The sequence below is a fragment of the Streptopelia decaocto genome, assembly GCF_964273445.1.
Source record: "Streptopelia decaocto genome assembly, chromosome: 3".
In the NCBI taxonomy this organism is placed as follows: Eukaryota; Metazoa; Chordata; class Aves; order Columbiformes; family Columbidae; genus Streptopelia; species Streptopelia decaocto.
Window position 1 is genome coordinate 119,911,264 of NC_138656.1, and position 27,712 is coordinate 119,938,975.

At 55.3% G+C, this 27,712-nt stretch overlaps 2 protein-coding genes across 4 annotated transcripts; one reads left to right on the forward strand and one right to left on the reverse strand.

Annotated features, from left to right (window-relative positions):
• Positions 1 to 3: 3 nt before the first annotated feature.
• On the forward strand, positions 4 to 6,825 carry CENPO (centromere protein O). Of its 2 annotated transcripts, none has more exons than XM_082047179.1 (7): positions 4 to 112; positions 1,302 to 1,582; positions 2,474 to 2,643; positions 3,017 to 3,128; positions 4,148 to 4,407; positions 4,854 to 5,025; positions 6,085 to 6,825. In XM_082047179.1, exons 2-7 carry the CDS (start codon positions 1,552 to 1,554, stop codon positions 6,207 to 6,209), a joined length of 870 nt encoding a protein of 289 aa, XP_081903305.1. In that variant the 5' UTR covers positions 4 to 112; positions 1,302 to 1,551; the 3' UTR covers positions 6,210 to 6,825. The 2 variants fall into 2 exon arrangements, with proteins under 2 accessions (XP_081903305.1, XP_081903304.1); XM_082047178.1 differs by having other exon boundaries at positions 52 to 112; positions 1,277 to 1,582.
• Positions 6,826 to 7,752: 927 nt separating this feature from the next.
• Positions 7,753 to 27,712, reverse strand: ADCY3 (adenylate cyclase 3). Of its 2 annotated transcripts, XM_082047866.1 has the most exons (20): positions 26,614 to 27,712; positions 23,218 to 23,367; positions 17,484 to 17,614; positions 14,225 to 14,336; positions 13,106 to 13,233; positions 12,784 to 12,942; positions 12,538 to 12,700; positions 12,318 to 12,461; positions 12,064 to 12,206; positions 11,825 to 11,986; positions 11,655 to 11,742; positions 11,436 to 11,552; positions 10,974 to 11,233; positions 10,805 to 10,886; positions 10,227 to 10,385; positions 9,810 to 9,956; positions 9,576 to 9,689; positions 9,378 to 9,504; positions 9,058 to 9,182; positions 7,753 to 8,537 (listed from the first exon to the last, which is right to left on the reverse strand). In XM_082047866.1, the coding sequence occupies exons 1-20, from the start codon at positions 27,286 to 27,288 to the stop codon at positions 8,355 to 8,357; spliced, it is 3,369 nt and encodes a 1,122-aa protein (XP_081903992.1). In that variant the 5' UTR covers positions 27,289 to 27,712; the 3' UTR covers positions 7,753 to 8,354. The 2 variants fall into 2 exon arrangements, with proteins under 2 accessions (XP_081903992.1, XP_081903991.1); XM_082047865.1 differs by having other exon boundaries at positions 11,436 to 11,742.

The following is a 27,712-nucleotide window of genomic DNA, read 5'->3' on the forward strand; positions in this document are numbered from 1 at the left end:
GCTGGGGGGGCGCGGCCGGAAGTCGGGAGGCAGCGCCGCCGCCATTTTGTTGTACGGCAAAACGTCTTTCCGGGGGCCGGTGTGGCGCGCAGTTCGAGCGGCGGTTGCTGTGGTGAGTGCGGAGCCGTTGGGGAACCGGCCCGGGGGTCCTCTCAACCCCCTCTGCTGCCCAGCTCCCCCAGCGTCCCCGTCCCCTCGGCGGACACCCTGGGGGTCGCGGCCCAGCCCGGCCCGTCCGTGTGGGGAGACCCCGGGGCCTCCTGTCCACCCCCCAGGGCCTCCTGGATAGTCCTTCATCTTTAATCTTTTCAGCATCTTCCTGTCTTAAAAAAAACAAAAAAGTTAAATATGTCAATGCTTCATATAAATATATAACCGATGCATTACTCTTAAAATCAATGTAATTATGCAAACTTGCACTGAATAGCCTTTGTTTTTAAAAGTAGCTGTTGGTGGGAAGACCAGCCGTTTAAACGGAGAAATCCATATTAAAAGCTGGCAATTGTATTATTGCAGTTATTTGCGGATTAACAGGTGTTCAGACTCACCGTTTGCCCAGCAGTAATTCTCTGACAGGTCATTACGTTTTGAGTTTGGTGTTGGGTTTTCCCTGTGTGTGGTGCATCCTTTAGATCAGCATTTAGGTAAAACTGGAAGCCTCCTTCAGACCTTTATGTTGTGTTGTGTGTTATGTTGTGTTGTGTGTTATGTTGTGTTGTGTGTTATGTTGTGTTGTGTGTTATGTTGTGTTGTGTGTTATGTTGTGTTGTGTGTTATGTTGTGTTGTGTGTTATGTTGTGTTGTGTGTTATGTTGTGTTGTGTGTTATGTTGTGTTGTGTGTTATGTTGTGTTGTGTGTTATGTTGTGTTGTGTGTTATGTTGTGTTGTGTGTTATGTTGTGTTGTGTGTTATGTTGTGTTGTGTGTTATGTTGTGTTGTGTGTTATGTTGTGTGTTGTGTGTTATGTTGTGTGTTGTGTGGTGTGTTGTGTGTTGTGTGGTGTGTGGTGTGTTGTGTGGTGTGTGGTGTGTTATGTTGTGTGGTGTGTTGTGTACTAGTTTCAGTATTTAGGTTACTAACCCCCTGCCCAGGGCTTCCTGTCACCCCCCCAGGGCCTCCTGTCACCCCCCAGGTCTGTGGTGGCTCATCCTTCTCGCAGAGGCCACTTAATCTTGTCCTTGCTTTCCTTATGGGGCTGATGTGAAGAGGGAGAGCTAATAGAAAACGGGGGGTTAGAGTGCATAGAAAATGGGGGGTTATAACGTGTCTTTTCAGTGGGATTGTCCATGTGTGGTGCCAGACCTGCCCTCGGCGCTTCTCGGAGTCCTGGTGCAGCAGCAGGAGGACGAGGAAGGTTCCAGAAGGAAGAGGAAGGTCCCTGAGGAAAAGGAAAATTTCTGGAGGAAGAGGAAAGCCCCCTGAGGAAGAGGAACGTCCCCCCCGAGGAAGAGTTGTCGCTGCCCCCACGTTATTTCTGCATTTCAAGTGACAGAGCCTGGCCAGGGGGGCTGACACCCGCCTGCCCACTCACAGGAGAGCGGAGAGGGAGGATGGAGGAAGGGAAAGCACATCCAGCGGAGGGTGAGCTGTGGGGTGCAGGGTGTGGGACAGCCCAGTGCAAAGTGTGTCCTGCTGCAGGAGTGAACCCTGAAAGGCTGGGGGGCAGAAGTGATCCCCTTGCATGTTGAGTCATGTGTGGAGTCACTCTCAGCTAATTTAGGGTGTGTTTGGTCACTTGCTCTGCTCCTCAGGAGCTCAGCTCGCTGGTGTCTGCCCTGGGGAGGCCCCATCTGCAGTTGTGGGTCCAGTGCTGGGCTCCCCAGTTGAAGAAGGACAAGGAATTACTGGAGAGAGTCCAGGGAGGGACACAAAGATGCTGAGGGGTCTGGAGCATCTTTGTGATGAGGAGACTGAGAGAGCTGGGGCTGTTGAGCTGGAGAAGAGAAGCTGAGAAGGATGTGATCAATGGGATCAATATGTCAGGGTGGGTGTCAGAGGATGGACCAGACTCTGTTCAGTGGTGCCCAACGCCAGGGTGAGGGGCAACGGGCACAGACTGAAGCACAGGAGGCTCCATGTGAACATGAGCAGAAACTTGTTTGCTGGGAGGTGCCAGAGCCTGGCCCAGGCTGCCCAGAGTCTCCTTCTCTGAGACATTCAAACCCGCCTGGACCCACCTGTGTGATCTGCTCTGGTGACCCTGCGTGAAGCAGCTGGGCTGGACTGGGGGATCTCCAGAGGTCCCTTCAACCCCAGCCAGCCTGTGGTTCTGTGTGGGGCAGTGTTTAGGGTCTGCTGGCATTCAGCGTTGCTGTTTAAAATTCCCAAAAGCTCCTTTGCCAGATGTTTGCTTGTCCTCTGCCCCTTTGAAAAGCTGTTGTAAGTGGTCTCTTTATGTGCCTGCATGGAACCAGTGCAGACTGTGAACAACCACAGCCTGGATTTTTGAGCATTTTGTGCTTTTCCTCTCAGGGGTGTTCGCTCACCTGGAGATGCTGGAGGCGCGGGCTCACGAGGCGGCCGTGAAGCAAGCGGCAGCGGAGCAGCGGAAAGAGCAGCTGGCCAGGCTGGAAGCGAGAGTGCAGGAGCTGCGACAGCGGCGGGATGAGCTGCAGGCTAAAGTGGAACTGCAGGAGCAGGGGGTGAGAAAAGGCTCCCGCAGAGACCTGGCTCAGAGAGGGCTCTGGTGCACTCCGGCTCTCAGAACGTGGATTTATTGAACTTATTCATGCAGAGCCAACTCCTACTTGTAACTTTTCCCTTTTTAAGTGACATACAGTCCTGCTGTCCCCTGTTTTCAGTACCGTGTTGTCCAGAACTGCTGGGTCTATGTGCTTGGAGGTCACTTCTGAATTCTTCACTTGAGTTTTTCTCCCCTCTTCTTCTTCATTTCTCCCTTCTTCTACTTGAAAACCCGTCTCACTTTTCTCAGAGCTGTTTATTATTTCTCTGTAGCCTGAGTGCAGGTGACACATTCATGCCAGTGATTTCTGACCTCTCTTCTGCCTTTTGTAGCAACATGGGCAAGAAGGAGTTGTGTCAGATCCAGCACAGCACAGTGCTCAGACTGTTTTAGAGTGGAAGATAAGAAAAGTTAAGTCCACGCTGCAGGTCTTTTACCTCACAGGTAACATCTCGAGATTCGCGTGCGCTCTGCCAACGGCTGCATTTCTGGGGTGCTAAATTTAGGAAAATGAGCCTGACATGAAGCGTGATGGTTTTAACTAAAAGAGAGGATATTCAGGCCAGACATGAGGAAGAAATTGTTTGTGCTGAGGGTGGTGAGAGTCTGTCCCAGGTTGGCCAGAGAGGTGGTGGCTGAACCATCCCTGGAGACATCCCAGGCCAGGCTGGACGGGGCTCTGAGCAACCTGAGCTGGTGAAGATGTCCCTGCTTATGGCAGGGGGGGCACTGGATGAGCTTTTAAGGTCCCTTCAACCCAAATTATTCTGGGATTCTATGATTCCCTGTTAATGCTGCTGTTGTGCCTGGGGCCTTTAGAGTCTCAAAACCTGGAAGACCCATAACCTTGTAATTCCCTGCCTTTCACAGGAGGCCTATGGGATGTTGCAGGGTCTATTATTTACTGAACTGTGTCATTCTGCTGAGGCCAAACCTCCAGTCGTGGGGTCAGTTTTGGGTCCGTTGCTACGGGAAAGGCCTTGAGGTGCTGGAGTGAGTGGAGAGAAGGGAACGGAGCTGGTGAGGGGCTGGAGCACAAGTGTGATGGAGCGGCTGAGGGACCTGGGGGTTCAGCTGGAGAACAGGAGCTGAGGGGAGACCTTCTGATCTCTGACCTGCCTGAAAGGAGCTTGGAGCCAGGGGGGTCGGGCTCTGCTCCCCAGGAACAAGCGCCAGGAGCAGAGGAAACGGCCTCAAGTTGCGCCAGGGGAGGTTGAGGTTGGATGTGGGGAACAATTTCTTCCCCAAAGGGCTGTGGGGCATTGGAACAGGCTGCCCAGGGCAGTGCTGGAGTCACCATCCCTGGAGGGTTGGACAGACGGACATGAGGTTCTCAGGACATGGGGCAGTGCCAGGGGTGGGTTATGGTTGGAATCAATGATCTTGAGAATCTTTTCCAACCGAAATGATTCTGTGATCCTCTGATGAGAGAAGCACTGAATAAACCCTCTCTCTCCCCCAAGGGATCAGTGGGAAGCTGAGCAAGCAGGGCGTGTGTTTCTGCATCAGCACGGCTTACGAGGACACCTACTTGGATTCCTACTACCTGGACCTGCTCACCGAGCCGCAAGTGCGGATTCACCGCCACTCCGTCCCCACCTTCATCCCCATGGAGCAGATCGCCAAGAAGTACTTGCAGACAGACATCAGGCGCTTCTTGTCCGTCCTGTCCGACCACCTGAACGCTTACGTAGGGAGGAGGTACCAGGCAGACCAGTTACAGGTACGAGTGGCTGTAATGATGCTGTTCACCATCCTTTTCCCGTTGATGTACCAAGCGTTACGAGTGTCTGAAGTGCTGGGGGGAATCTGGGCTGTTTTCTCTCTTTGGAGCACCCACAGTTCTGCTTTTTTAGAACATCACAAATTATTGTGTGTCTATGAACTCAGCTGTCTGTCCTGTCAATTATCACCTCCTTGGATGTCTTGCTCGTTAAAAATTTACTGCCAAATGCAAAGCTGTCCTCCTCTCCGGAGGTCCCTTGGCTGGAATGTAGTAAAAAGCCGCTGGAGCATGTGGCTTAAGATGTGGCCAAGCATTATTTTATTTAAAAGTCTTTCCCACACAGCCACCCCAGAGTGTATAGACATGCTGGGCTGGAGCTCATCGAGCTCCTACTCCTACCCTGCTGTTCTGTCTTCTTAACTTCAATGTGTTTGTCCCTCCAGGAGCACTTTTCAGATCGGCTAGAAGGAACCATGCAAAGAAACTCCTTGTGTAACTTGTTGGTCTTTAATTACAACCCATCAAGTAAAAGCGAGACCTTTCCGTTCAACGCGAGGCTGCTTTACGGAGATCTCTGCTGCAGCCTCCCCACCGAAGTTGTCATTTCCTGCGCACGTAAGTGGATGGTGTGGGGTGAACAGACCGTCCTGTCACTCTGCAGGTGGACGGGGTTTCTTTCTCTTTGAGTTCAGGGACAGAAGGGAGCGAGCTGTCATTTCTGTGGGAGAAAAGATGGTAGAAGGGGTTGTGTGAGATCAGTGCTGGGTCTTGAAGTGGTTGTGACTCATCAAATCACAGATGGTTTGGGTTGAAGGGACCTTAAAAGCTCATCCAGTGCCCCCCCTGCCATGAGCAGGGACATCTGCACCAGCTCAGGTTGCTCAGAGCCCCGTCCAGCCTGGCCTGGGATGTCTCCAGGGATGGTTCAGCCACCACCTCTCTGGCCAACCTGGGCCAGGCTCTCACCACCCCCAGCGCAAACAATTTCTTCCTCATGTCTGGCCTTAATCTCTCTCCTTTAGTTTAAAACCATCACCCCTTGTCCTGTTACTACAGGTGCAGAGGGGCAGAATCCCCCCAAACCTGCTGCTCACGCTGCTGGGGACACAGCCCAGGACACGGGTGGTTTCTGGGCTGCCAGCGCACGTGGCCGGGTCATGGCCAATGTCCCACCCCAGCACCCCAAGTCCTTCTTCTGGGGGTTTTTTATGGCCTTGTCAGGCATTGGAACAGGCTGCCCAGGGCAGTGCTGGAGTCACCATCCCTGGAAGGTTGAGCAGACGGAGATGACGTTCTCAGGACATGGGGCAGTGCCAGGGGTGGGTTATGGTTGAACTCAATGATCCTGAGGGTCTCTTCCAACCAAAATTATTCTGTGATTCTAAATTCCAGTTCTTTTCTGAGCTCAGGGAGCAGCTGCGTGGCTGAGGCTCCCACGTTACTGTCCTCGCCCTCCAGCCATGGGTGTTTCTGAAGGCACTTGTGCTTTTCACCGCCATCAAATCCCATGGGGTTTGCAGGATGCGCAGGAAGGAGAGAGAAGGGTTATAAGAAAAAAAACTGCATGGTGAGGGCAAGCGCAAGACTCCCGAGGGATGAAAAGAGAAGCGAACAGTTGTACATATGCTGGCAAAATGGTGTTTCTTTCCCTTTTAACCATCGCTTTGTCTCCAGCGGACGCTCCCACAGCCCTCGCAGAGACGGCAGCGGCGCACTCGGAGCTGTTTCGCCGCCTGGCCCTGCACAAAGCGTTCGGCTCCTTCAGCAGCGCGGGGGAACAGGTGGATGGAGCTTGGTGACCGCCCGGCCTTTCCTTGGAAACGTGTCTCCCCGAGCTCGATGGGCAAATATTCTCTATTGGCCTCTTTGGATCCTGAAATCGATGTTTTCCTGAGGCTTTGGGGTGTCTGTTGCAGGGAATCTCTCCTCGGCGCTGTGCTGCTTCGCTTGTTCAAGCGCCCATCTCCACAGCTGCAGGAAACATCGCGTGGCTGAAATCAGAAACTGTATTTGAACTGCAAAATCTCACTGTTTTGAGGACGACAATTTATAGATCAGCACCGTGCACCTCAAAAAGAGGGGAGCGAGTGGAATAAGCTGCGCCCTACGGCCATAAAGGACTTTGTGTCAGAAGCTGGAAGCGACCGAGGGACAGAAGTGACACTGAACTTTCCAGAAAGTGTCACCCCCGCGATTTCTTTCCCTTCAGGCACGGGGCGGCTTTGCTGCCATCCCTTCCTGCTTCAAGTCTGGCTCAGATCTTTAAAAACTTGCTGGTTTGTAACAGTCCTTCCGTGACTTGTTCATTAAATAAATCAAATATAAGTTACTGAAATTGTGGTGTTTAAAAATAATCTGTTTTCTTTGAGCCTTATAACGTGGTTGAGTAGAATAGAATAGGGTTTAAATTGCAATATATTATTATAATGTGGTTTAAATAACAGTATTTGCTCCTGTCTTATTTTTAAGCCGGTCCCACGTGTGATAAAGCAACAGGGCAAACACTTTATAATTTTTTAATTTATTTCTGTGGTCGTTAGAGCTTCTTGTCCAGCGTGGACAACCTGTTTAAATGTAACCTCTGCCTTTCCAGCGTAGCGGTCCCACCTGTGCTCCAACCAAAGGCCTTTTCATCGTCCCGCATCACTTTTAATTCTGTGGAAAAAGTGGTACCCTGGCCTGACGGCAGGTCGAGCTTGCAGAGCGCAGGTTTATGGGTAAGTGCCTGCCTAACCTTGGGCAGAGCCCAGACCTTGCTGTGGGGTGCAGGTCTGGGCCAGGGTTTGGGGGGGAATTCCATGGAAAATGGGCACTTAGGCTGCTAAAGTGCCATAGCTTGTCACTGAGGCAGCTGTCACAAAGCCAGGCTTAACCCAGGTCTTGGGCTCACCCCCCTGGTTGTGTGGGACAGAGGGAGGCAGGTCTGGGATTCAAGACTCCAGCGTCACTTTGGGCTCCTCTGGGTGCTGCTTGATGTCGATTTTATTTCCTTCTACCCCGTGCCGTGGGGATTAAACTCCCATATCACTCATGTCACCGTTCCCAAAACCCCACATCCCCTGGCACGGGGGGTCAAACCCCTCTTGCCACATCCACCCCCCGCCCTGAACAAAGCAGGCGCAGAATCCGACTGTGAAATTCAGCTGCTTCTATTCGAGAAATTAGCGGCATAATTACACTCTGAGGGTTCCAGCCTCCCCCAGGCCCTGGCGCCATCGGGTTTTACACCCCCGTCCGCTCCTGGGCCGGTCCCTGCTCCTCCATCAAGTGACAGTAAGTGACACCAGCGTCCAGACGAGCGCGGGGAGGGAACAGGCACAATTAAAAATATAAATGTCCATCTGCATCTTATATTATATATATTTATATGTCTGAAATACACAATATTGGTTCTTTTTTTCTTCCGAGGCGGCGCTGCACTCTCCATCTCCCCGCTTTACCTACGGTGCTTTGTGACGAGGATGAACTTGGTACCAACAGCAAAACCCCGGATGATGCTCCTGCTTCGGAGCTCCTGGCACGCAGGAGTGATGTGGTGGCTTCCCAGCCAGCCCTGAGTTTGGATCTCCTCATGCCGAGCACATGGTGGCCGGGGCCGGTCCATGATGCTACTTTAATGTCCATGCTGTCCCCTCGATGGTGTCACCACCTGCCTGGTGAAGCCTGGGACACCTGGGGACAGGCAACATGTCCCCAGCCCCATGTCTGCGAGCTTGTGCGTGAGCGTGACCGTTCGGAGGATCCCACCAGGGTGGCCTCATGTCCCCCTCCTGCAACGGAGCGAATCCCCCAGGAGAAACCTCCGGCATGCGAAGGGGTTGGTGTCTCCAGTTTGGTTTCAGGTCTGGGCTGCGGTGGGATGGACGTTCCCCGCTGCCGTGTATCCCCCCGGCTCGGTGCCAGGAGGTGGTGGCCGTGGTGGCGGGTGGTCGTGGGACCCTCACTCAGGAGCTGTCCACCACCTGGTGGGGCAGGGTGACGGAGGAGCCGTTGAGGAAGGAGCCCTGCTTCTCCCGGCCCTTCAGGAAGAAGGTGAGCAGCTCCCCTTTGCCCTTGACGTAGATGGCTCCCCGGCGCACGAAGCGGAACCCGTATTCCTTCAGGATGAGGTGAGTCTCCTCCACCACCTGCGGGGACAAGGGGACATGGTGGGAGGCTGCGGGGGTGCGCACCTGGCATGTGACATGGGGAGCAGGGCCCCCCATGTGCTGCTCAGACAACAGGTCTACCCACCAGCCTGGCTGCCACCCCATTGTTTTGGGGTGCTCCTTTTTGAGCATCACCTTGCCCCATCCCCAGCTTGCAGGAGCCCCTCCACCAGCTCCAACCCGCACCTGTGCTCCTGCCAGCACCTTCCCCCTCCCACCCAAACCAGCCGTGTTCTGAGGGCTCCAGCGCCCCCACAGCTGCACCCATGTCAGGCCAGATGAGAAACTGGCTGTGGTGAGAGCCTGGCCCAGGTTGGCCAGAGAGGTGGTGATGAACCATCCCTGGAGACATCCCAGGCCAGGCTGGACGGGGCTCTGAGCAACCTGAGCTGGTGAAGATGTCCCTGCTCATGGCAGGGGTGGCACTGGGGGAGCTTGGAAGGTCCCTTCAACCCAAACCATCCTGTGATTCCATGATGGGTTCCCCTTGTCACCCCACCTGTATGTTCCCCATCACGCCGGTGGACTCCATCCTGCTGGCCACGTTCACCGTGTTGCCCCAGATGTCGTAGTGCGGCTTGCGGGCGCCGATGACACCCGCCAGCACGGCCCCCTTGTTCATGCCTGTGCAAGACAGGGAGTGGATGTCACCTCCGTGACTGGTGACATGGACAGGACAGGGCTGCAGGAGAGTCTGGCCCAGGGGTTGGGGCAATGAGGTCCCACCCCAGCCTGGCTGCTGCCCAGTGTCCCAGTGCTGGTGGGGAAGATGCGACAGGGGACACCAAGGCAGAACCTGCCCCACGCTCCCAGACTTGCCTATGCGGAGCATGAAGTTGTTGAAGGACTGGTAGTTGATGTTCATCAGCGTCACCTTCATGGCCAAGGCAAAGTCGGCCAGGTCGGCCAAGTGCTGCCAGCGCTCCTTATCCGAGAGGGTCTCCTTCTGCAAGGGCAGCGCCGGTCAGCTCTGCACACCCCGTGCCCATTGTCCCCCCCACCACAGGGACCTCTCACCTTGGTGCTGTAGCCATTGGCATTGGCATCGGGGGTAACTCCAGAAGCGGCCATGTAGGTGCTGCCGATGGTTTTGATTTTGGTGATGCACCGGAACTGGGGTTCATCCAGGAGCTGAGTCATGGAGACAAGACCCTCAGGCATCCCAGCGCCATGGCAGGTCCTTCTGCCCCCAGAAGAGAAGGCCTGGCCAAGCCCCACGCCGTCCCCATGGCCGGCTCCATCCCGACTCACCGCGTCAAAGTCGGAGATGATCTCGTTGAGGAACCGCAGGCACTCGATGCCCCCGTTGTTGATGCTCTCCTCTGTGTAGAAGTCGGCAAAGTTGGGGAGGGAGGCGAACATGACGCCGATCTCATCGTAGGACTGGCTGTACAGCTCCTGGGGACGGGAGGGACAGTGGCCATGAGCTGGGGACATGTCCAGACGTGACACCAGCACCTCCAGCAAACCCAAACCGTCCTGTGAAACCATCATCCCTTGGCATGTGTGAACACAGGAGGGTGCTCTTCAGCCTCACCTTGCATGGCCAACACATCATCTCCATCCAACCAAAGGTGCTCAGCCAGAACCTATGGCAAAGCCTCCAGATCCAGAGGACTCCCCACCCACAGAAATGGGGGTAAACATCCCCTGCCAGATGCTCCTCACCTCATCCCGCTTCTTGGAGCCCAGGAAGTGCCGGGCCACGTGCTCGGGCAGCATGTTGGTGACAAGGGCCTCATTCCAGCGCCGCATCTCGTAGACCCGCTCCTTCTGGTCATGGACATCGATCTTCCAGAGGAAGAGGGTCCTGGCCAGCTTCTCCACCTGGGGGTGGGGGGAACACAGCTGCACCCCCAGTTCCCACCCGCCGGTGGGTCCCCTTGAGCACTGGGAGCATCCTGGTCACCATGGGGCTGGTCTGGGCTTGGGGACAACCTGGGAGAAGGCTCTGGGACAAGGTGAAGCCCTAACTGGGGACATGAAACCTGCTCGGAGGTGCAAACAGGACACTCATGGGGCACGCGTGGACCTTGGGGCCACCCCTAACCATGGGGGTGGGACGGAGGTGTCCCCTGCACTGCTGTGGTTCTGGAGAGCCCTTGGGTGGCCTTCCTTGGAGAAGAGCTGGAGATGCTGTTGACAGCTGGGGACAAATCCTTCTGCCTTGGAGCTTGCAAGAAATAAGGGGCTGAGGGTGAAGACGCAGAAGGGAGGGACCTTCCCAGGGCCGGGGCATCACTCACGTGTCGAGAGAAGTAGTAGAAGCTGAGCATCACGATGAAGATCATCGCCGTCATGGAGTACTTGGAGGGGACCAGTGAGGACCTGCCAGCAGAAGGAGCGAGCTGTGGGTGGGTGGTGGCCATGGCTGTGACCTCCCCACCATGTGCCCACCCCCCTGCCACCCCTTACATGCTTTGCTGGCCACGGCGGCGGTCGTACTGGTCAAAGATATACTCCCAGGCGTAGATGTTGACGGTGCCGGTGGCCCCGGTGATGAGCACCATGAGGGTCAGCTTGACCATGTGGCTGACCTGCACCAGCATAATGGTGGCCACCAAGGCCAGCAGCGCGATGTAGCTGTAGTACTTGGGCTGCTCCCCGCAGCCACCCGGCCACGGTGGCCCCATCGTCATGTTGCTTGTCCCACCATGGTCCTGCCAGCAGCTGAGCTGGGGGCACGAGGGCAGCGTGAGGAGGGGGACGTGGGGATGGGGGTCACCTCTCCCTGGGCTGCATGGCCACCCAAAGGGACAGGACAAGGTGACCCAACCTGAATTTCCACCCTATAGTGCAGCCCTGCTAATTGCTTTAATGATCAATTCCAGGCTGCTTGGATGGAGGCTGGAGCAGGTCTGCCCCATGGTGGCTCACCATGTCCACGATGTCGGCCATGGTGACGATGACGATGGCGGCCATGGCCCAGGTGTTGCGTGCCCAGCGGGTTCTGTCAATCCAGGTGGAGAAGGCCACGAGTTTTTTGGGGAAGACCTGCAAGGAGAGGAGAGTGGGGACGGGTTCGCCCAGGCAGGACACAGCGATGAGCCACCACAATGACCCATCACCACGAGCGGTGAGCCCGTCCTGTCTCACCCGGGGGAAGATGGCAGCCAAGGAGCAGAGGGTGAGGATGAGCAGCAGGACCTCCCCCACCACGAAGGTCACGTAGTTGGCCACCAACCTGCCAAAAAGCCCAAGAGGGGACAGGTTTGAAGCCCAGCAGGGCCATGGGACCACCCATCCCCACCAGGTCCCTGCCATACCAGGGGTCGATGAAGACCTCCACCAAGGCGGTGAAGAAAAGGACAACGCAGGAGCAGCTGAAGGCAGCTCCGCTCTGCTTCTCCTTCTCCACCGAGTAGCGCGTCTCCATTTCGGGGTCGATGAAGCGCATGGAGAGCCGGAAGGTGCTCTTCCCCTTCAGCCTGTTGGTGACACAGCCCATCAGCGCCCGGTGGCAGCAGGGACCTGCCGAGCTGCGCCGCCGGCCGGCGTCACTCACGCCTGGATGGACTCGCGCTCCAGCAAAGCTTCGTTGAGTAGCTTGTTGAGCTCCTGCTCGTTCTGCGAGGCGTCCATCACCCGCTCGGCCAGGTCCCGCAGGCGCAGCCGCCGCCGAGGGTTGGGGAAGGAGGGGTTCACTGCCTGCACCCACACAACGAGGTGTCAACCAGACCACGCCGGCACCGGTGGGATGTCCAACCACCCCAGCGTGACCACCAAATGCAGGTGAGATGCGCTTTGCACGGGTTGTACCTCGCCATCCTCCTCCCCGCTCTCCAGGGTGCCCCTCACCCTGGCATCAGGCTCCTCGGACTCCTCAGGGCTGAGGCTGCCGTTGAGTTCCTTGGTGTTGACCAACGGTGGGGAACCACCATGGGAAGAGGTCAGCGACAGCTTCTGCAAGGCGGGAGGCAGTGGGTGGCAATGAGGTGTCCCCTCCAGCCCCAGCTCACCGCAGCGTCCCCCCACTCACCACCCCATTGATGCCGTTGCGCAGGGGCTGCTTGGGGACCACCACGAGGTAGGTGACGATGCCCTTCTCCTTCAGGTACTCGCAGCGGGTGCCACCTTCTCCCGGTTCCACCTCGAACTCGCCCTTCAGGCAATCCATGGTGCTCTGCGAGATGTGCACCCGCCTGCCGGCACCGGGTGCCAGCGTCACCCGTGGGCGCGGGACACCCCGTGTGTCCCCCTCCGCCTCCCCCCAGGAGATGCTCACCCGGGGATGCCACCCGCCTCCATCTTGTTGGCCACGGTGACATCGGTGGACCACACGTCGTACTGCCAGCGCTTCTGGCCCAGCACCCCCCCCAGCACCGTCCCGCTGTGCACCCCCACCCGCATGTCCACCGCCGTCTTGGTCTTCTCCCGCACGTAGCTGGGGGGGAACACAAGGATGATCTTGGGGTGACCCATCCCCATCCCGACCCCCATCATTAATCATCATCTCTCTGTATTTTAATGCATGTTGAACCCCTGGGGTGCACCCCGGCCCACCCTGGGGGGGTGATTCCCCCCCACCCAGAGGAGACAAGCCTTACGAAATGGCCTCCACCATGGCCAAGCCCATCATGATGGAGCAGACGGCGTGGTCCTCCCGGTACTCGGGCAGCCCGCAGATGCAGTAGTAACAGTCACCCAGGATCTTGATGCGCAGCTGGTGGTGTTTCTGGGGATGGGGGGGTGGGTGTCACCCCCAAATCCATCAGCTTGGACTCCCTTCCCCCCCATCCCTCCCCCATCCTGACCTTGACCCGCTCAGGCGGCTCCAGCGCCCAGCACGGACACAAATAATCGGATTTTCCATTCCCATCCCGCCTTCCCAGAGGGCTCAGCTGGGCCCCCCCCCCGCCTTTCCCAACTCTATTTTTGCAGCGCGGGGCGTCTCCCGCATCCCAGAGCGATGAACATTTTAACCTCCTCCTCCCCATCCGGGGATGCGGCTTTTGCCTGGAGCCAGGGCGGGTGTTGGCTGAGACCTGCGCTGCTCCTGGGTCCCTTTCCCGAACTCCTAGGTCCCCCCGAACTCCTGGGTCCCTTTCCTGAACTCCTGGGTCCATTTCGAACTCTTGGGTCCCCTCTCCCGAACTCCTGGGTCCCTCCCAATTTCCTTGGTCCTCCCGAACTCCTGAGTCCCTTTTCCAAACTCCTGAGTCCCTTTTCCGTACACCTGGGTCCCCTCTCCCGGACTCCTGGGTCCCTTTCCTGAACTCCTGGGTCCCCTCTCCCAAAATCCTGGGTCCCCTCTCCCAAAATCCTGGGTCCTTCCGAACTCCTGGGTCCCCTCTCCCAAACTCCTGGGTCCTCCCGAACACCTGGGTCCCTTTCCCAAACTCCTGGGCCCCTCCCAAATTCCTGGATCCCTTTGCCGAACTCCTGGGTCCTTCCCAATCTCCTTGGTCCTCCCAAACTCCTGGGCCCCTTTCCCAAACTCCTGGGCCCCCTCTCCCAAACTCCTGAGTCCCTCCTGAATTCCTGGGTCCCTTTCCCAAACTCCAGGGTCCTTCCCAATCTCCTTGGGTCCTCCCAAACTCCTGGGTCCCTTTTCCGTACACCTGGGTCCCTTTCCTGAACTCCTGGGTCCTTCTCAATCTCCTTGGTCCTCCCGAACTCCTGGGTCCCCTCTCCCGAACTCCTGGGTCCCTTTCCTGAACACTCACAGCTGCCAGCTTGTCGAAGCGGGCGAAGAGCTCGTTGAGGAGCTTCACCAGCTCCTGGGCGCTGCAGGACGAGGAGAGCTGGGTGAAGCCCACGATGTCGGCGAAGAGGATGCTGCGGGGAGCGAGGGCGAGCGGCTCAGCCCCAGTGTCACACCCCCCGGCCCCCTCGGGATCCCCAACTCCCCTCTCGCCTTTTTCACCAGGAAAATGGATATTTTGGGACATGGCTGAAAAACGATGCTCCGTAAATCACAGAAGGGCCCCAAGGCGTAGTTTAGTTTGCACAGTGCAAATGCACAATGCAAACGCGTGGTGCAAACACACGCTGCAAATACACGGTCTAAACGCAGGGTAGAAATGCAGAGTCTAAATGCATGGTGCAAATGCAAAGTCTAAATGCATAGTGCAAATGCACAATGCAAATACACGGTCTAAATGCAGGGTAGAAATGCAGTCTAAATGCACGGTGCAAACACATGGTGCAAATGCGGAGTCTAAATGCACAGTGCAAATGCACAATGCAAGCACATGGTGCAAATGCACGCTGCAAATACACGGTCTAAATGCAGGGTACAAATGCAGTCTAAATGCACAGTGCAAATGCACGGTGCAAATGCAAGGTAGAAATGTAGAGTCTAAATGCACGGTGCAAACACATGGTGCAAATGCGGAGTCTAAATGCACAGTGCAAATGCACAATGCAATAGTGCAAATGCATGGTGCAAATGCAAAGTCTAAATGCACAGTGCAAATGCACAATGCAAACACACGCTGCAAATGCACGGTCTAAATGCAGGGTAGAAATGGAGAGTCTAAATGCACAGTGCAAACACATGGTGCAAATGCAAAGTCTAAATGCACAGTGCAAATGCACAATGCAAACGCATGCTGCAAATACACGCTCTAAATGCAGGGTAGAAATGTAGAGTCTACATGCACAGTGCAAATGCACAATGCAGATGTGGGGTGCAAACACATGCTGAGAACACATGGTCTAAATGCAGGGTAGAAATGCAGTCTAAATGCGCAGTGCAAATGCACAATGCAATAGTTCAAATGCATGGTGCAAATGCAGAGTCTAAATGCACAGTGCAAATGCACAATGCAAATACACAGTCTAAATGCAGGGTAGAAATGGAGAGTCTAAATGCACAGTGCAAACACATGGTGCAAATGCAAAGTCTAAATGCACAGTGCAAATGCACAATGCAAACGCATAGTGCAAATGCACGCTGCAAATACACGGCCCAAATGCAGGGTAGAAATGCAGTCTAAATGCACGGTGCAAATGTAGAGTCTACATGCACAGTGCAAATGCACAATGCAGATGTGGGGTGCAAACACATGCTGTAAATTCACGATCTAAATGCAGGGTACAAATGCAGTCTAAATGCACAGTGCAAATGCAAAATACAAACGCATGGTGCAAACACACGCTGCAAATACATGGTCTAAATGCAGGGTAGAAATGCAGAGTCTAAATGCACAGTGCAAACACATGGTGCAAATACAGAGTCTAAATGCACAGTGCAAACACATGCTGCAGATACACAGTCTAAATGCAGGGTAGAAATGCAGTCTAAATGCACGGTGCAAATGCACAATGCAAACACACACTGCAAGTACATGGTCTAAATGCAGGGTAGAAATGCAGTCTAAATGCATGGTGCAAACACACGGTGCAAATGCAAAGTCTAAATGCACAGTGCAAACGCACGCTGCAAATACACGGTCTAAATGCACGGTGCAAATGCACAATGCAAGCGCATGGTGCAAACACACACTGCAAATACACGGCCCAAATGCAGGGTAGAAATGCAGTCTAAATGCACAATGCAAATGCACAATGCAAACGCACGCTGTAAATACACAGTCTAAATGCATAGTGCAAATGCATGGTGCAAATGCAGAGTCTAAATGCACAGTGCAAACGCGCAATGCAGATGTGGGGTGCAAACACATGCTGAAAATACATGGTCTAAATGCAGCGTAGAAGTGCAGTCTAAATGCACAGTGCAAATGCACAATGCAAATCCACAGTCTAAATGCAGGGTAGAAATGTAGAGTCTAAATGCACGGTGCAAACGCATGGTGCAAATGCAAAGTCTAAATGCACAGTGCAAACGCACGCTGCAAATACACGGTCTAAATGCAGGGTAGAAATGCAGAGTCTAAATGCATGGTGCAAATGCACAATGCAAACACACGCTGTAAATACACTGTCTAGATGCAGGGTAGAAATGTAGAGTCTAAATGCACAGTGCAAATGCACAATGCAATAGTGCAAATGCATGGTGCAAATGCAAAGTCTAAATGCACAGTGCAAATGCACAATGCAAACACACGCTGCAAATACACGGTCTAAATGCAGGGTAGAAATGTAGAGTCTAAATGCACGGTGCAAATGTAGAGTCTAAATGCACAGTGCAAATGCACAATGCAAACACATGCTGTAAATACACGGTCTAAACGCAGGGTAGAAATGCAGTCTAAATGCACGGTGCAACCACATGGTGCAAATGCAGAGTTTACATGCACAGTGCAAATGCACAATGCAGATGTGGGGTGCAAACACATGCTGAGAACACATGGTCTAAATGCAGGGCAGAAATGCAGTCTAAATGCATGGTGCAAATACACAATGCAAATGCACGGTCTAAATGCAGGGTAGAAATGTAGAGTCTAAATGCACGGTGCAAACATATGGTGCAAATACAGAGTCTACATGCACAGTGCAAATGCACAATGCAAACGCATAGTGCAAATGCACGCTGCAAATACACGGCCCAAATGCAGGGTAGAAATGCAGTCTAAATGCACGGTGCAAATGCACAATGCAAACACACGCTGCAAATACACGGTCTAAATGCAGGGTAGAAATGTAGAGTCTAAATGCACGGTGCAAATGCTCAATGCAGACACCCAATGCAGACACAATGCATGCGCTATAGTCTGAGCGCTCCCCTCTCCATAGGGACAGACTGCAGCAAAGTGACATTTCCAAGCTCCTGGGCCCGCGCTGCTGGAGCTGCTTGTTCCTAAAAGATCCCAAGGCCCAGGTGGGTCTCTGGCCCAATGTCGCCCACACGTGCCCTGCACACGATGCTCTGCAAGCCACAAAGTGCCCACAAGCCACGGTCGGGTTGACAACCATCCCCTCCCACTGCAAACTACCCCCATTTCTCCCCTCTTTTCTAGCCAGGCCTGCGAAAATGCACATTTTTTGCCAAAAAAAGGGCGTTTTTTTTCCCCATCCTACCTGACGTTCTCGTGGCGGTACATGTACATGGTGTTGAACTGCTGCATCTCCTTCTGGCTCGGGTCTTTCTTCATGTCCTTCAGCATCTCGTCGGCCACGTGCTTGGGCAGGATGGAGAGCATCAGCCGCTCCTGGGGACAGCGGTGCGAGAAACGCGGTTGTGATTCCTGCTAAAATCTTTAATGTTTGCAGACATAACCAAATGAGGCTCGAGCTCTGAACCGGGAAAAAGGTGGTTAAGTTCCATGTAAAAAGTTATGAAACTTGTTTATGAAGGGAACTAGCATTTTAAGGGTTAACTAAACATATAATGGGTGCCTGCTAACGAACTAACGCTTTAAGGCTTAGCCACACAATAAATGCTTAGTTTAGAGCTTTATGTTAATGAAATAAATAACTTAGGCTTTTTCTATGGATGAACAACGTTTAATCCAATTCCTTGTATTCCTTAAACACATGTTCATTAGAGCATCAGCAAAACAGCGCTGGGTGCGCGGGGGATTCGCTCCGCCCAACACGCACACTTTTAACAATAAGAAGTGTGCTTGAATACAGTAAGGTGTTACATATTCATAATGAGCCCAGGAATGCCTGTACATATTCATGACCTTCCCCACTTCTGATTAAAATGAGTCTCAGATACCCATTTCCATAGTCTCCTCCTTGACCCCTCACTGTTGCGCCTGCTCGGTGCCACTTGGTGAATTTGAGGAGGGGTCTTTGGATGAAGGCTCCTTCAGCTTCATCACAGTGAACTTTGTACCTTTGGCTCATTATGTTGAATTGGCTGGAACCCAAGCTGCCCAGTCGATTGAAACCAGCCTGGCGACCCCTTTTTGCTGTAAATCTTCGTTATCTTGTCTCCTCAAGTTTACAGCCAGGTGCAGTAAAACTTCTGATCTTGGCATTCCATGGGGTTCTGTTCTTCTTAACATAAAGCTCTAAACTAAGCATTTATTGTGTGACTAAGCCTTAAAGTGTTAGTTCGTTAGTAGGCACCCATTATAAGTTTTAGTTAACCCTTAAAATGTTAGTTCCCTCTGTCAATATAACTTCATATACAAGTTTCATGGAGCTTAACCACCTTTTCCTTTTTCCAGGTTCAGAGCCCGTGCCTCATTTGGTTGTATCTGTAAACATTAAACATCTTAGCACGAATCACAACTGCATTTTTCACATTAAGAAGAACAGAACCCCATCGAATGCCAAGAAGTTTTACTGCACCTGGCTGTAAACTTGAGACAAGATAACGAAGATTTACAGCAAAAAGGGGTCGCCAGGCTGGTTTCAATCGACTGGGCAGCTTGGGTTGCAGTCAATTCAACATAATGAGCCACAGGTACAAAGTTCACTGTGATGAAGCTGAAGGAGCCTTCATCCAAAGAACCCTCCTCAAATTCACCAAGTGGCACCGAGCAGGCGCAACAGTGAGGGGTCAAGGAGGAGACTATGGAAATGGGTATCTGAGACTCATTTTAATCAGAAGCGGGGAAAGGTTATGAATATGTACAGGCATTCCTGGGCTCATTATGAATATGTAACACCTTACTGTATTTAAGCACACCTCTTATTGTTAAAAGTGTGCGCGTTGAGCGGAGCGAATCCCCAACGCGCCCAGCGCTGTTTTGCTGATGCTCTAATGAACACGTGTTTAAGGAATACAAGGAAAGGATTAAATGTTGTTTATCCATAGAAAAAGCGTAAGTTATTTATTTCAGCGGGGAAGGGAGATGGTGACCAGGTGAAGACCAAGAGCAGCGACGCGTGGTGCAAGTCCATAGTGCAAATATGTGGTGCAAAGACTGAGCCTAAATGCAAATGCATGGTGCAAAGGTACAGTCTAAATCATAGAATCACAGAGGCATTTTGGTTGGGAGAGACCCTCGAGATCACCAAGTCCAACCATTACCCCAACACTGGCACTAAAATACACGGTGCAAATGCACAGTGTAAATGCACAATGCAAATGACTGTTTCAATGCACGGTGCAAATGCACAATTTAAATGCACGGTGCAAGTAAACACATGATGCAAATGAACAGTCTAAGTGTGCGATACAAGTGACAGTTTAAACACGTGCAAATGCACGGTGCAAATACACAATTTAAATGCATGGTGCATGTGCACGATGCAAACACATGGTGCAAATCCACAGCCCAAATGCACAACGCAAGTGACAGTTTCAATGCATGATGCAAACGCATGGTGCAAATACCCAGTGCAATAGCAGTCTTAATGTATGGTGCAAATGCACAGCTCGAAATATATGATGCAAGTACATGGTGGAAATGCACAGTCTTAAATGCGTGGTGCAAACGTACCGTGCAAATGCACACGCACCAAAAAACCCATGGTGCAAATACACGATGCAAATGCACAATGCAAATGCACAATGCAAATGCACATGACAGTTTAAATGCACAGTGCAAATGCACAATGCAAGCGCATGGTGCAAATGTACAGTGCAAACACATGCTGCAAATGCACGATGCAACCCCATGGTGCAAACACACGCTGCATGCGCTGCGGTCTGAGCGTTCCCCTCTCCATGGGGACAGAGAGCAAAGTGACATTGCACAGAACCACAGAATCGTTTTGGTTGGAAAAGACCCTCAGGATCACCAAGTCCAACCATAACCCACCCTGGCACTGCCCCATGTCCTGAGAACCTCATGTCCGTCTGTCCAACCCTGCAGGGATGGTGACTCCAGCACTGCCCTGGGCAGCCTGTTCCAATGCCCCACAGCCCTTTGGGGAAGAAATTGTTCCCCACATCCAACCTCAACCTCCCCTGGCACAACTTGAGGCCGTTTCCTCTGCTCCTGGCGCTTGTCGCTTCCAAGCTCCCGGGCCGCGGCTGCTGGAGCTGCCGTCCCCAAAGGATCCCAAGGCGCGGGCAGGTCTTTGATCCAATGTCACCCACACGTGGGGACAGTGAGTGGAACAAGCCACAGGTGGAACAAGCAGACTGAGCTCGGAACGGGGTGTCCCAGGGCGAGCTGGGAGCCATCACTGCAACCCCAAACCCGCACCCACAGGTGGAGGGGATGCACCCATGGGTGCCAGGTCCCCCTTGGCCATGCTCTGCCAGGGATACCAGCTGCTGCTTTTACCATTTTCCTCCTTATTTTATGAGTTCTCACAAAAATGTTTGCAAGTGGGAGCAAGTCCCAGCCAGGGGAGAGTAGGAGGGCGGCATTTCTGTGCCACCAGCCTCCCTGTCCCTGTCACCATGGGAAGGAGGGATGGTCCCATATGCTGATTTGGACACCAGCTGCAAAATTTGCTTGGCCACCCCATATCCTTTCTGTAGGTGCTACATAGAGCTCAGCCCCCCGCTGGGAGCTCGAGAAGTAAAATGCATTGGCTTGGCCAAGGGTTTATCCCAAATAAACCTGGGACACGGTGCTGGGGGTGACTTTGGGGTCTGCACCGATGTCCCCCAAGGTCCCTGTGAGCTGACCTGGGGTGTCCTACCCCAGGGCTGGGTGAACAGACCTGGATTAAACCACCCCAGGGAGGATTTATCGATTTTAAAATGTGGAGGGTACCCCACATCCATGCACAGGACTGGACCGAGGTCCCCCATGAGGATCAAGCCCACTTGGGGACACCACACCCAGTGCTGTCCCCACAGCCCTGGAACCAGAGAAAGGATAAATCTGCCCGGCTGCGCGCGGGGATTTGCACTGAATGTGAGTAACTTGGTTAATGAAGTGGGTTTTCCCCCAGGACGGGGCTGTTTCTGCACGCCGCCGTGGTGGGACCGTTGCTGGAGAAACGGCACCGTGTCCCCATCCCTGTCCCTGTCCCCAGGGGCTGCTGGCCGGGGACACACGCGGGAGCTCCCCAGCCCCTCTCAGCTCCCATTAACCTCAGTCCTGCCCGCGGGGCTGCTGGTTCAGCACCACCGATGGTCTGGATGGATCCAGCATCACCCCTTGTCCCCAGCGCCTCGGCCCCACACCAGCAGCTTTTCCTGCAGGATCATGGGCTGTTTTTAGTTCAGTTCCCAAAGGAAACAGAGCTCATGTGACAATAATCCCCACGTCCCTTCCTGGATCCCTCTAAAGCCATGAGCCGGGGTCTCCCAGGCTCCCTCACCCAGAGCATCCCCCAGCCCCAGGATTTGCCCTTATCACCCAACACCCCCCCAAACCCAACCCCTTAGGAGCCATCGGAGCGTCCCCCCAGGTTTTGCAGCAAAGAGCACGTTGGTGGCACTGACCTGGCCCCACCACGTGTCTCTTGTTGCCATTGGGAGCAAATTGCTGGCAGTGAGTCCAGCAGATAAGAGATGGGAGACGGCGATGGGGCCCAGATAAGGTGCTAAAATTAGCCCAGCTTGTCACCCAGCAGGGCTCTAGAACGGCTGCACCGCGACACCGGGTCCCCTCTGGCTGCTCCTCTTGCCAATGGGGACCTGGCTGGGGATGGGGAGCTGCTGTGTGTTTGTGCTCAGGGACAGGGACGTGCTGTGACGCCATGCTCAGGGATGGGGACCTGACACGTGGCTGCACCTGGGGACCCACAATGTGACTGTGCATGGGGACGGGGACCTGCCACGTGGCCCTGCCAAGGGATCTGCTGCGCGGCTGCACCTGGGGACCTGCCACACTGCCATCCAGTGAGACCTGGCCAGGCTGGGTGGGCAGAGAAGAACCCAATGAAGTTCACCAAGGGCAAGTGCAGGGTCCTGCAGCTGGGGAGGAACAACCCCAGGCACCAGCACAGGTTGGGGTTGAGCTGCTGGAAAGCAGCTCTGCAGAGAAGGACCTGGGAGTTCTGGGGACAACAGGGTGACCGTGAGTCACCAATGTGCCCTGTGGCCAAGAGGCCAATGGGATCTGGGGTGCATGAGGAAGAGTGTGAGCAGCAGGTCAGGGAGGTTGTTCCTCCCCCTCTGCTCTGCCCTGGGGAGGCCCCATCTGCAGTTGTGGGTCCAGTGCTGGGCTCCCCAGGTGAAGAAGGACAAGGAATTACTGGAGAGAGTCCAGCGGAGGGACACAAAGATGCTGAGGGGTCTGGAGCATCTTTGTGATGAGGAGACTGAGAGAGCTGGGGCTGTTGAGCTGGAGAAGAGAAGCTGAGAGGGATGTGATCAATGGATCAATATCTCAGGGTGGGTGTCAGAGGATGGACCAGACTCTGTTCAGTGGTGCCCAACGCCAGGGTGAGGGGCAACGGGCACAGACTGAAACACAGGAGGCTCCATGTGAACATGAGCAGAAACTTGTTTGCTGGGAGGTGCCAGAGCCTGGCCCAGGCTGCCCAGAGCGGGTGTGGAGTCTCCTGCTCTGAGACATTCAAACCCGCCTGGACCCACCTGTGTGATCTGCTCTGGTGACCCTGCGTGAGCAGCTGGGTTGGACTGGGGGATCCCCAGAGGTCCCTTCAACCCAAACAGGCCGGGATTCTGTGGTCCCACCAAGGGACCTGCCATACAGCTGCTCCTGGGGACCTGCTACATGTCTGCGCTGGGGTTGGGGACAGCCTGGTGGTGGCCGTGGCAGGATCTGGGAGAGGATGGACACGCGGAACATCCCCAAACTGAGCACAGGGTGCAAAGCTGCGAATGCACCTCCCACCTTGGCTCCTCCTGTCCCCATCACCACCCGCCACGGTCCCTCCGCACCGCGCAGGGCGGGTGCCGTGTCCACATCCCAAAGCCAGGCCGCTGTCCCATCGCCATGCCCTGTCCCCGCGCTGTCCCCTGCCCAGCGGTGGCTCCCACCTGCTGCTGGCTCTGCTCCTCCAGGTTGAGCTTCACCTCCAGGGACTGGCGCGCCTCCAGGAAGGCTTTGCGGTGCTTGCGGTCCGCCATGTAGTACGACATGGTGCCCACCGTGATGGCACAAAGGTAGATGGCAATGTTGGACAGGATCTGTGGGGACAGAGAAAAGGAGACAAGGGGTGAGCGGAGACACTGAGAAGGCCCCGGGGACGGTGCCGGTGTCACCGCAAGTCCTGGTTTGGGTGAGAGTGGAAAAATATATTCAAGTGGTGGAGAAGGACTTAAAATACACTCTGGGGATAAAGCACTGAGCCATGGCCACCAGCAGCTGCTGGGGGGACTCACTGGGGACCAAGGGGATGATCCCACAGCCACCGTTATCTGCTGGGGGGACACCATGGGGACCGAGGGGACCATCCCACAGCCACCGTTATCTACTGGGGAGACTCCATGGGGACCGAGGGGACCATCCCACAGCCACCATTATCTACTGGGGAGACTCACGGGGACCAAGGGGACCATCCCAGTGGTTCTGCAGGAGGGATCCAGCCGGGGAACCACACCCTGAGCATCCCAGGAGCGCTTGTTGTCCCCGGAGGGTGACGCCGCTTCATTAAAACTTGCAGAGATGTTTTGGAAAAAGGCAGCAGGTCGGCAGGGACCGGGCACAATGACAGGGGACAGTGACGCTGCAGGCGAGTGGCTCACGTGCCACCGCTCCCGTCCCCTCTGCCATGGGGTTTGCACCCCTTTGTGCAGAGAAAGTGAATAAAAACACAGCCAAACCCTAAAATCGTGTATTTGCTCACACTCCTGCCCCTCTACGTCCCTCTCAGTGGCACGGAGCCACCTCTGGGCTCTTCTCCATTGGGGATGTGACGTTGCGCTCAGCATCTTTGTCCTGTCCCCAGTTTCCCGGTGTGGACTTTGTCCCCTCCTTGGTACCAACTCTGTCCCCTCACTTGTTCCTGTATCCCAGCCTGGTCAGAGGAAAACCCCAATGTGACCCTGGTCCCTGGGTGTCCCTGTCCTCGGGGCTTTTACCACCCAACAGCAGCCTGGTCTCATCACATGGAGATAGGGAGCAGCTACCAACCCCTTCCACACGGGGGAAACTGAGGCACGGATGAAACAAACCTGGTGCAGCAATAAACACAGGACCCCCAGCTGGTGCCCCAGGGCCTGATCCTGCCCCAGGTCCCACCACCGCAGTGGGGGGATCCCCGGGAACCCCCTGCACCCACAGCGCGGCAGACGGCGAGCGAGGAGGAGAAATCCCCAAAACAAGCAGCCACTTGCTATTTTTAACCAGCCTCTTGGGTTGTCATGACAACGGGCCATTTTCCCAGGGCTGGATGGGGATGGGGCAGCTCGGGGGCCACTGGAAACCCCTGGGACACGCTGGTCGACGCAGCCATGTCCCACGCTGAGCATCTTCCAGCTGCATCCCGCAGCCCTGCAGTGGATGCTCAGCCCCAAAATCCTCCCCCAGCACACGCCTTGAGTTGCAAAACACCTCCTGGCACCCCAAAGGGAGGAGACCCCGCTGCCGGCATGGTCACCCGTTATTATTTGTGCTCAGTAATTTGGGGGGGAGCGAGAGCAAGACACGTGCAGCGTGGCCGGCGGAATGAGCCTCATCCCTCCTTCCACATCCTGCTGGGATCCCATCCGAACAGAACCAAGCTCAAGGATATTTGTGCACAAACCACAGCAGAAACAGCCCCAAAACCACCGAACCCCAACAATTCAGCCTTTGCTGGCAGGAGTTGCCGGCATCTCTCGTGAACCCCCCATCGGTCCACGCCGGCCCCGCTCCAGCAACAACCCTATTAATAGCGGTGCCCTCCGGGCGCTGCACCACTGGCTATAATAATAGTAATAATAATAAAGCATCTGATGTTTCTTTCTGGACATAATGTTCCCCCGTTATTTGCGGCGGGCATGCGGCGTTGCCAAGGTTTTGGCGGCCCCGGCCTCTCGGTGCCGCGGCAATGATTAACGCGGTGGTGCCGGCGACGCATGCCCGCTGCCGGCATCGCGTCCCCCCCGCGTTCCCCGCACCGGGGCTGCTGGCAGCGAGAGGTTTTCATGGCTTTGCATCAGCCACGTGTCGCGTTTACATCCCAGGTGGGGAGTGAAAACTGGGAAAGCCGCTGCTGCACCGGGATTTCTCCTCCAAATGGGCATTGCTGGGAGGGCACCCACACCATCAACCCAGCACCCAATCCAGAAATTGCGCCCAAAAAGCACTTTACTTAGCAAAACACCGTGTGACATCAGATGTCCCAGCCCCAAACCACACGCCCTGAAGACAGGGGAAAAAAAACCAGTGTTTTGGGGCTTTTTGGCTCCATTTTCCAAACTCCTGCTGTGACTACAGGCTCAACGCTCCCAAAACTTTCCAAAAAGTGAATAAATAGCCCTTGTTTCCCTTCCTGGGAGCAGCTGGAGGTCTCCTGGGACCTGACCCGGAGCATCCCCAATTCCCGCAGCATCCTTCCACGGAGCCCACTCCATCAGCGATGCTTCCAGTGGGATTTTCTCCTCTACCATCTGCAGCCGCCAACACAAGTTCCCAGCTTGGGCTTCTTTCCTTTTCCCCCCACCCTGGCCAGGGAAAGGCTCCCCAGCTCGATGGGGACGTCGGCAGGAGGAAAGGGACACGGCCAAGCTGTGAAACACACTGATTTAGGGAATAAAAAGAGGTTTCAGCTGCTCCAGGCAGGTAAATCCCAGGAAATATTAAGAACCTGATGGGCCAGGGACCGCTCTCCCCCGACCGACCCCCACGTCCCCTCCTTTGCTGTGTATGTGAATGGGTGGCCCATCCTCAGGGCCACGTTTGGGCTCGGGGACGCTGTTTTTGCCCCTTTGCTGGTGCAGAAAATCACCCCAAAGAGTCTCCAGGCTCTGGCCCAGGCGCAGGGCTGGCGATGGGAAAGCGCCGGTGGCTGTTTGTTTGCCAGCCCGGAAGCTGGGATCCTGCCACATTCCTGCTCAAAATGGCCATTTTTGGCCATTTTTGCAATTTGAAGGCAAGTCGGCCCCAGCAAGGCTGCTGGGCAGGGTGGGTGGGGGAGCCTGCAGCCCCCCCCATGCCTCAATTTCCCCAGCAGCCCAACCATAGCCTGTGTGTCCATGGTGGCTCTTGGGAATGGACCCACGGCTGTGTGCATGGGTGGGTGCTCCCGCACTCCCCAGCACCCCCTAGTTTTGGGGAGCCCCCTGGCTCCCAGCAAACACCACAATCAGCTCGCAGGGCGCGGATCAAACACAACTTTAGGCTCAGGATGTTGGGACAGCGACAGTAACTCATGGAAACACCAAACAGATGATTTGCCCGTCACTTCCCACCACCCCAAGGGTCCCCATGTCCCCTTGCCAGCCCCGTACCTGTCTCAGCAGCGTCCCCTCGTCCAGGGCGTCCTGCTGCTGCTGGGCGACGGTGACACCGAGCACCAGCGTGTGGATGCCGCAGGAGACGGTGGTGATGAGCACGATGGGCGCCAGGCGCAGCGGCAGGGTGATGAAGAAGGAGAAGACGAAGAACGCTTGCCAACCCACCGTGTCGCTGGCCTCGGGCGAGCGGGAGAAGTTGAGCCCCAAGTAGCAGAAGATTTGGGCCAAGATGAGGACCCAGAGGACATAAGGCAGGAACCTGCGGGTCACCCGCTCGGGAAGCAGCCGGTACTTGCAGAGGATGAAGAGCAAGACGTGGGCGACCAGCCCGGCCGCCGCCGCCAGCACCGGGGCCAGTTTATCGGCGCTGTAAACCACGGCGCACATGATGAGGACGTAGCAGTCGAAGAGGGCGGCGAAGACCACCAGCACCAGGAGGGTTTCGTGGCGTTGACGGCGGAAATAAGTCTGGTAGAGGTTCTCCAGAGACTCGGGAGCGAAGGTGAGGCGCATGAAGCGGGGCAGGCAGAGGCAGGGGCCCGAGCTGCGCACCGTCACCTCGTGGGTCCGACCCACGCCGTGCTCGGGGTCCGACGGCAGGCTCACCGAGTAGTCGGCGGAGTACTCGGCCGAGCACTCGGGCTCCGAAAAATCCCTGTTCCTGGGCATCGCGGCACCTGTCCCTGCTCCGGCGCCGCAGAAACGCCGCGGTCCCCCGCGTCCCGATGCTCAGCGGGGCATCACCCACAGCATCCCCCTGGAACCGCGAGGCCTCTCCCCTTCTCCCGCAGCCGTAACCCCAAATCCGGCTGCGTGCCGAGGAGCGGCCGAAGGAGAGAAAAAGGGAATAAGGATAAATCAAGGCCGGCGCGGCGTGGGGAGGCCGGGAGCCCAGCGATCCCTGCCAGCTCTCCCTCCCCAGCCCTTGCGCACTTGCCAGGTTGCAACCGAAACGTGGCGGAGCCAGAAAGATGTCGCGATGCCTCCCCGCTCCTCCTTCGAGGGCAGCCGCTTCGGGGGGCGATCCCCCCGCTCCCCCTCTTTTTCCCCCTTTCCCAGCCGCTCCGTTCCGCAGGGATGGATGGAGAAGGAC

Coding starts and splice junctions, on each gene's coding strand:
- CENPO (XM_082047179.1), top strand. CDS start 1,552: ATGGAGGAAGGGAAAGCACATCCAGCGGAGG. Junction 4,408..4,853: donor ACCAGGCAGACCAGTTACAG/GTACGAGTGGCT, acceptor TTGTCCCTCCAG/GAGCACTTTTCAGATCGGCT. Junction 5,026..6,084: donor AGTTGTCATTTCCTGCGCAC/GTAAGTGGATGG, acceptor CTTTGTCTCCAG/CGGACGCTCCCACAGCCCTC.
- ADCY3 (XM_082047865.1), bottom strand. CDS start 27,288: ATGCCCAGGAACAGGGATTTTTCGGAGCCCGAGTGCTCGGCCGAGTAC. Junction 10,887..10,973: donor CGCCGTGGCCAGCAAAGCAT/GTAAGGGGTGGC, acceptor TTCTGCTGGCAG/GTCCTCACTGGTCCCCTCCA. Junction 9,690..9,809: donor TCATCTCCGACTTTGACGCG/GTGAGTCGGGAT, acceptor TCCATGACTCAG/CTCCTGGATGAACCCCAGTT.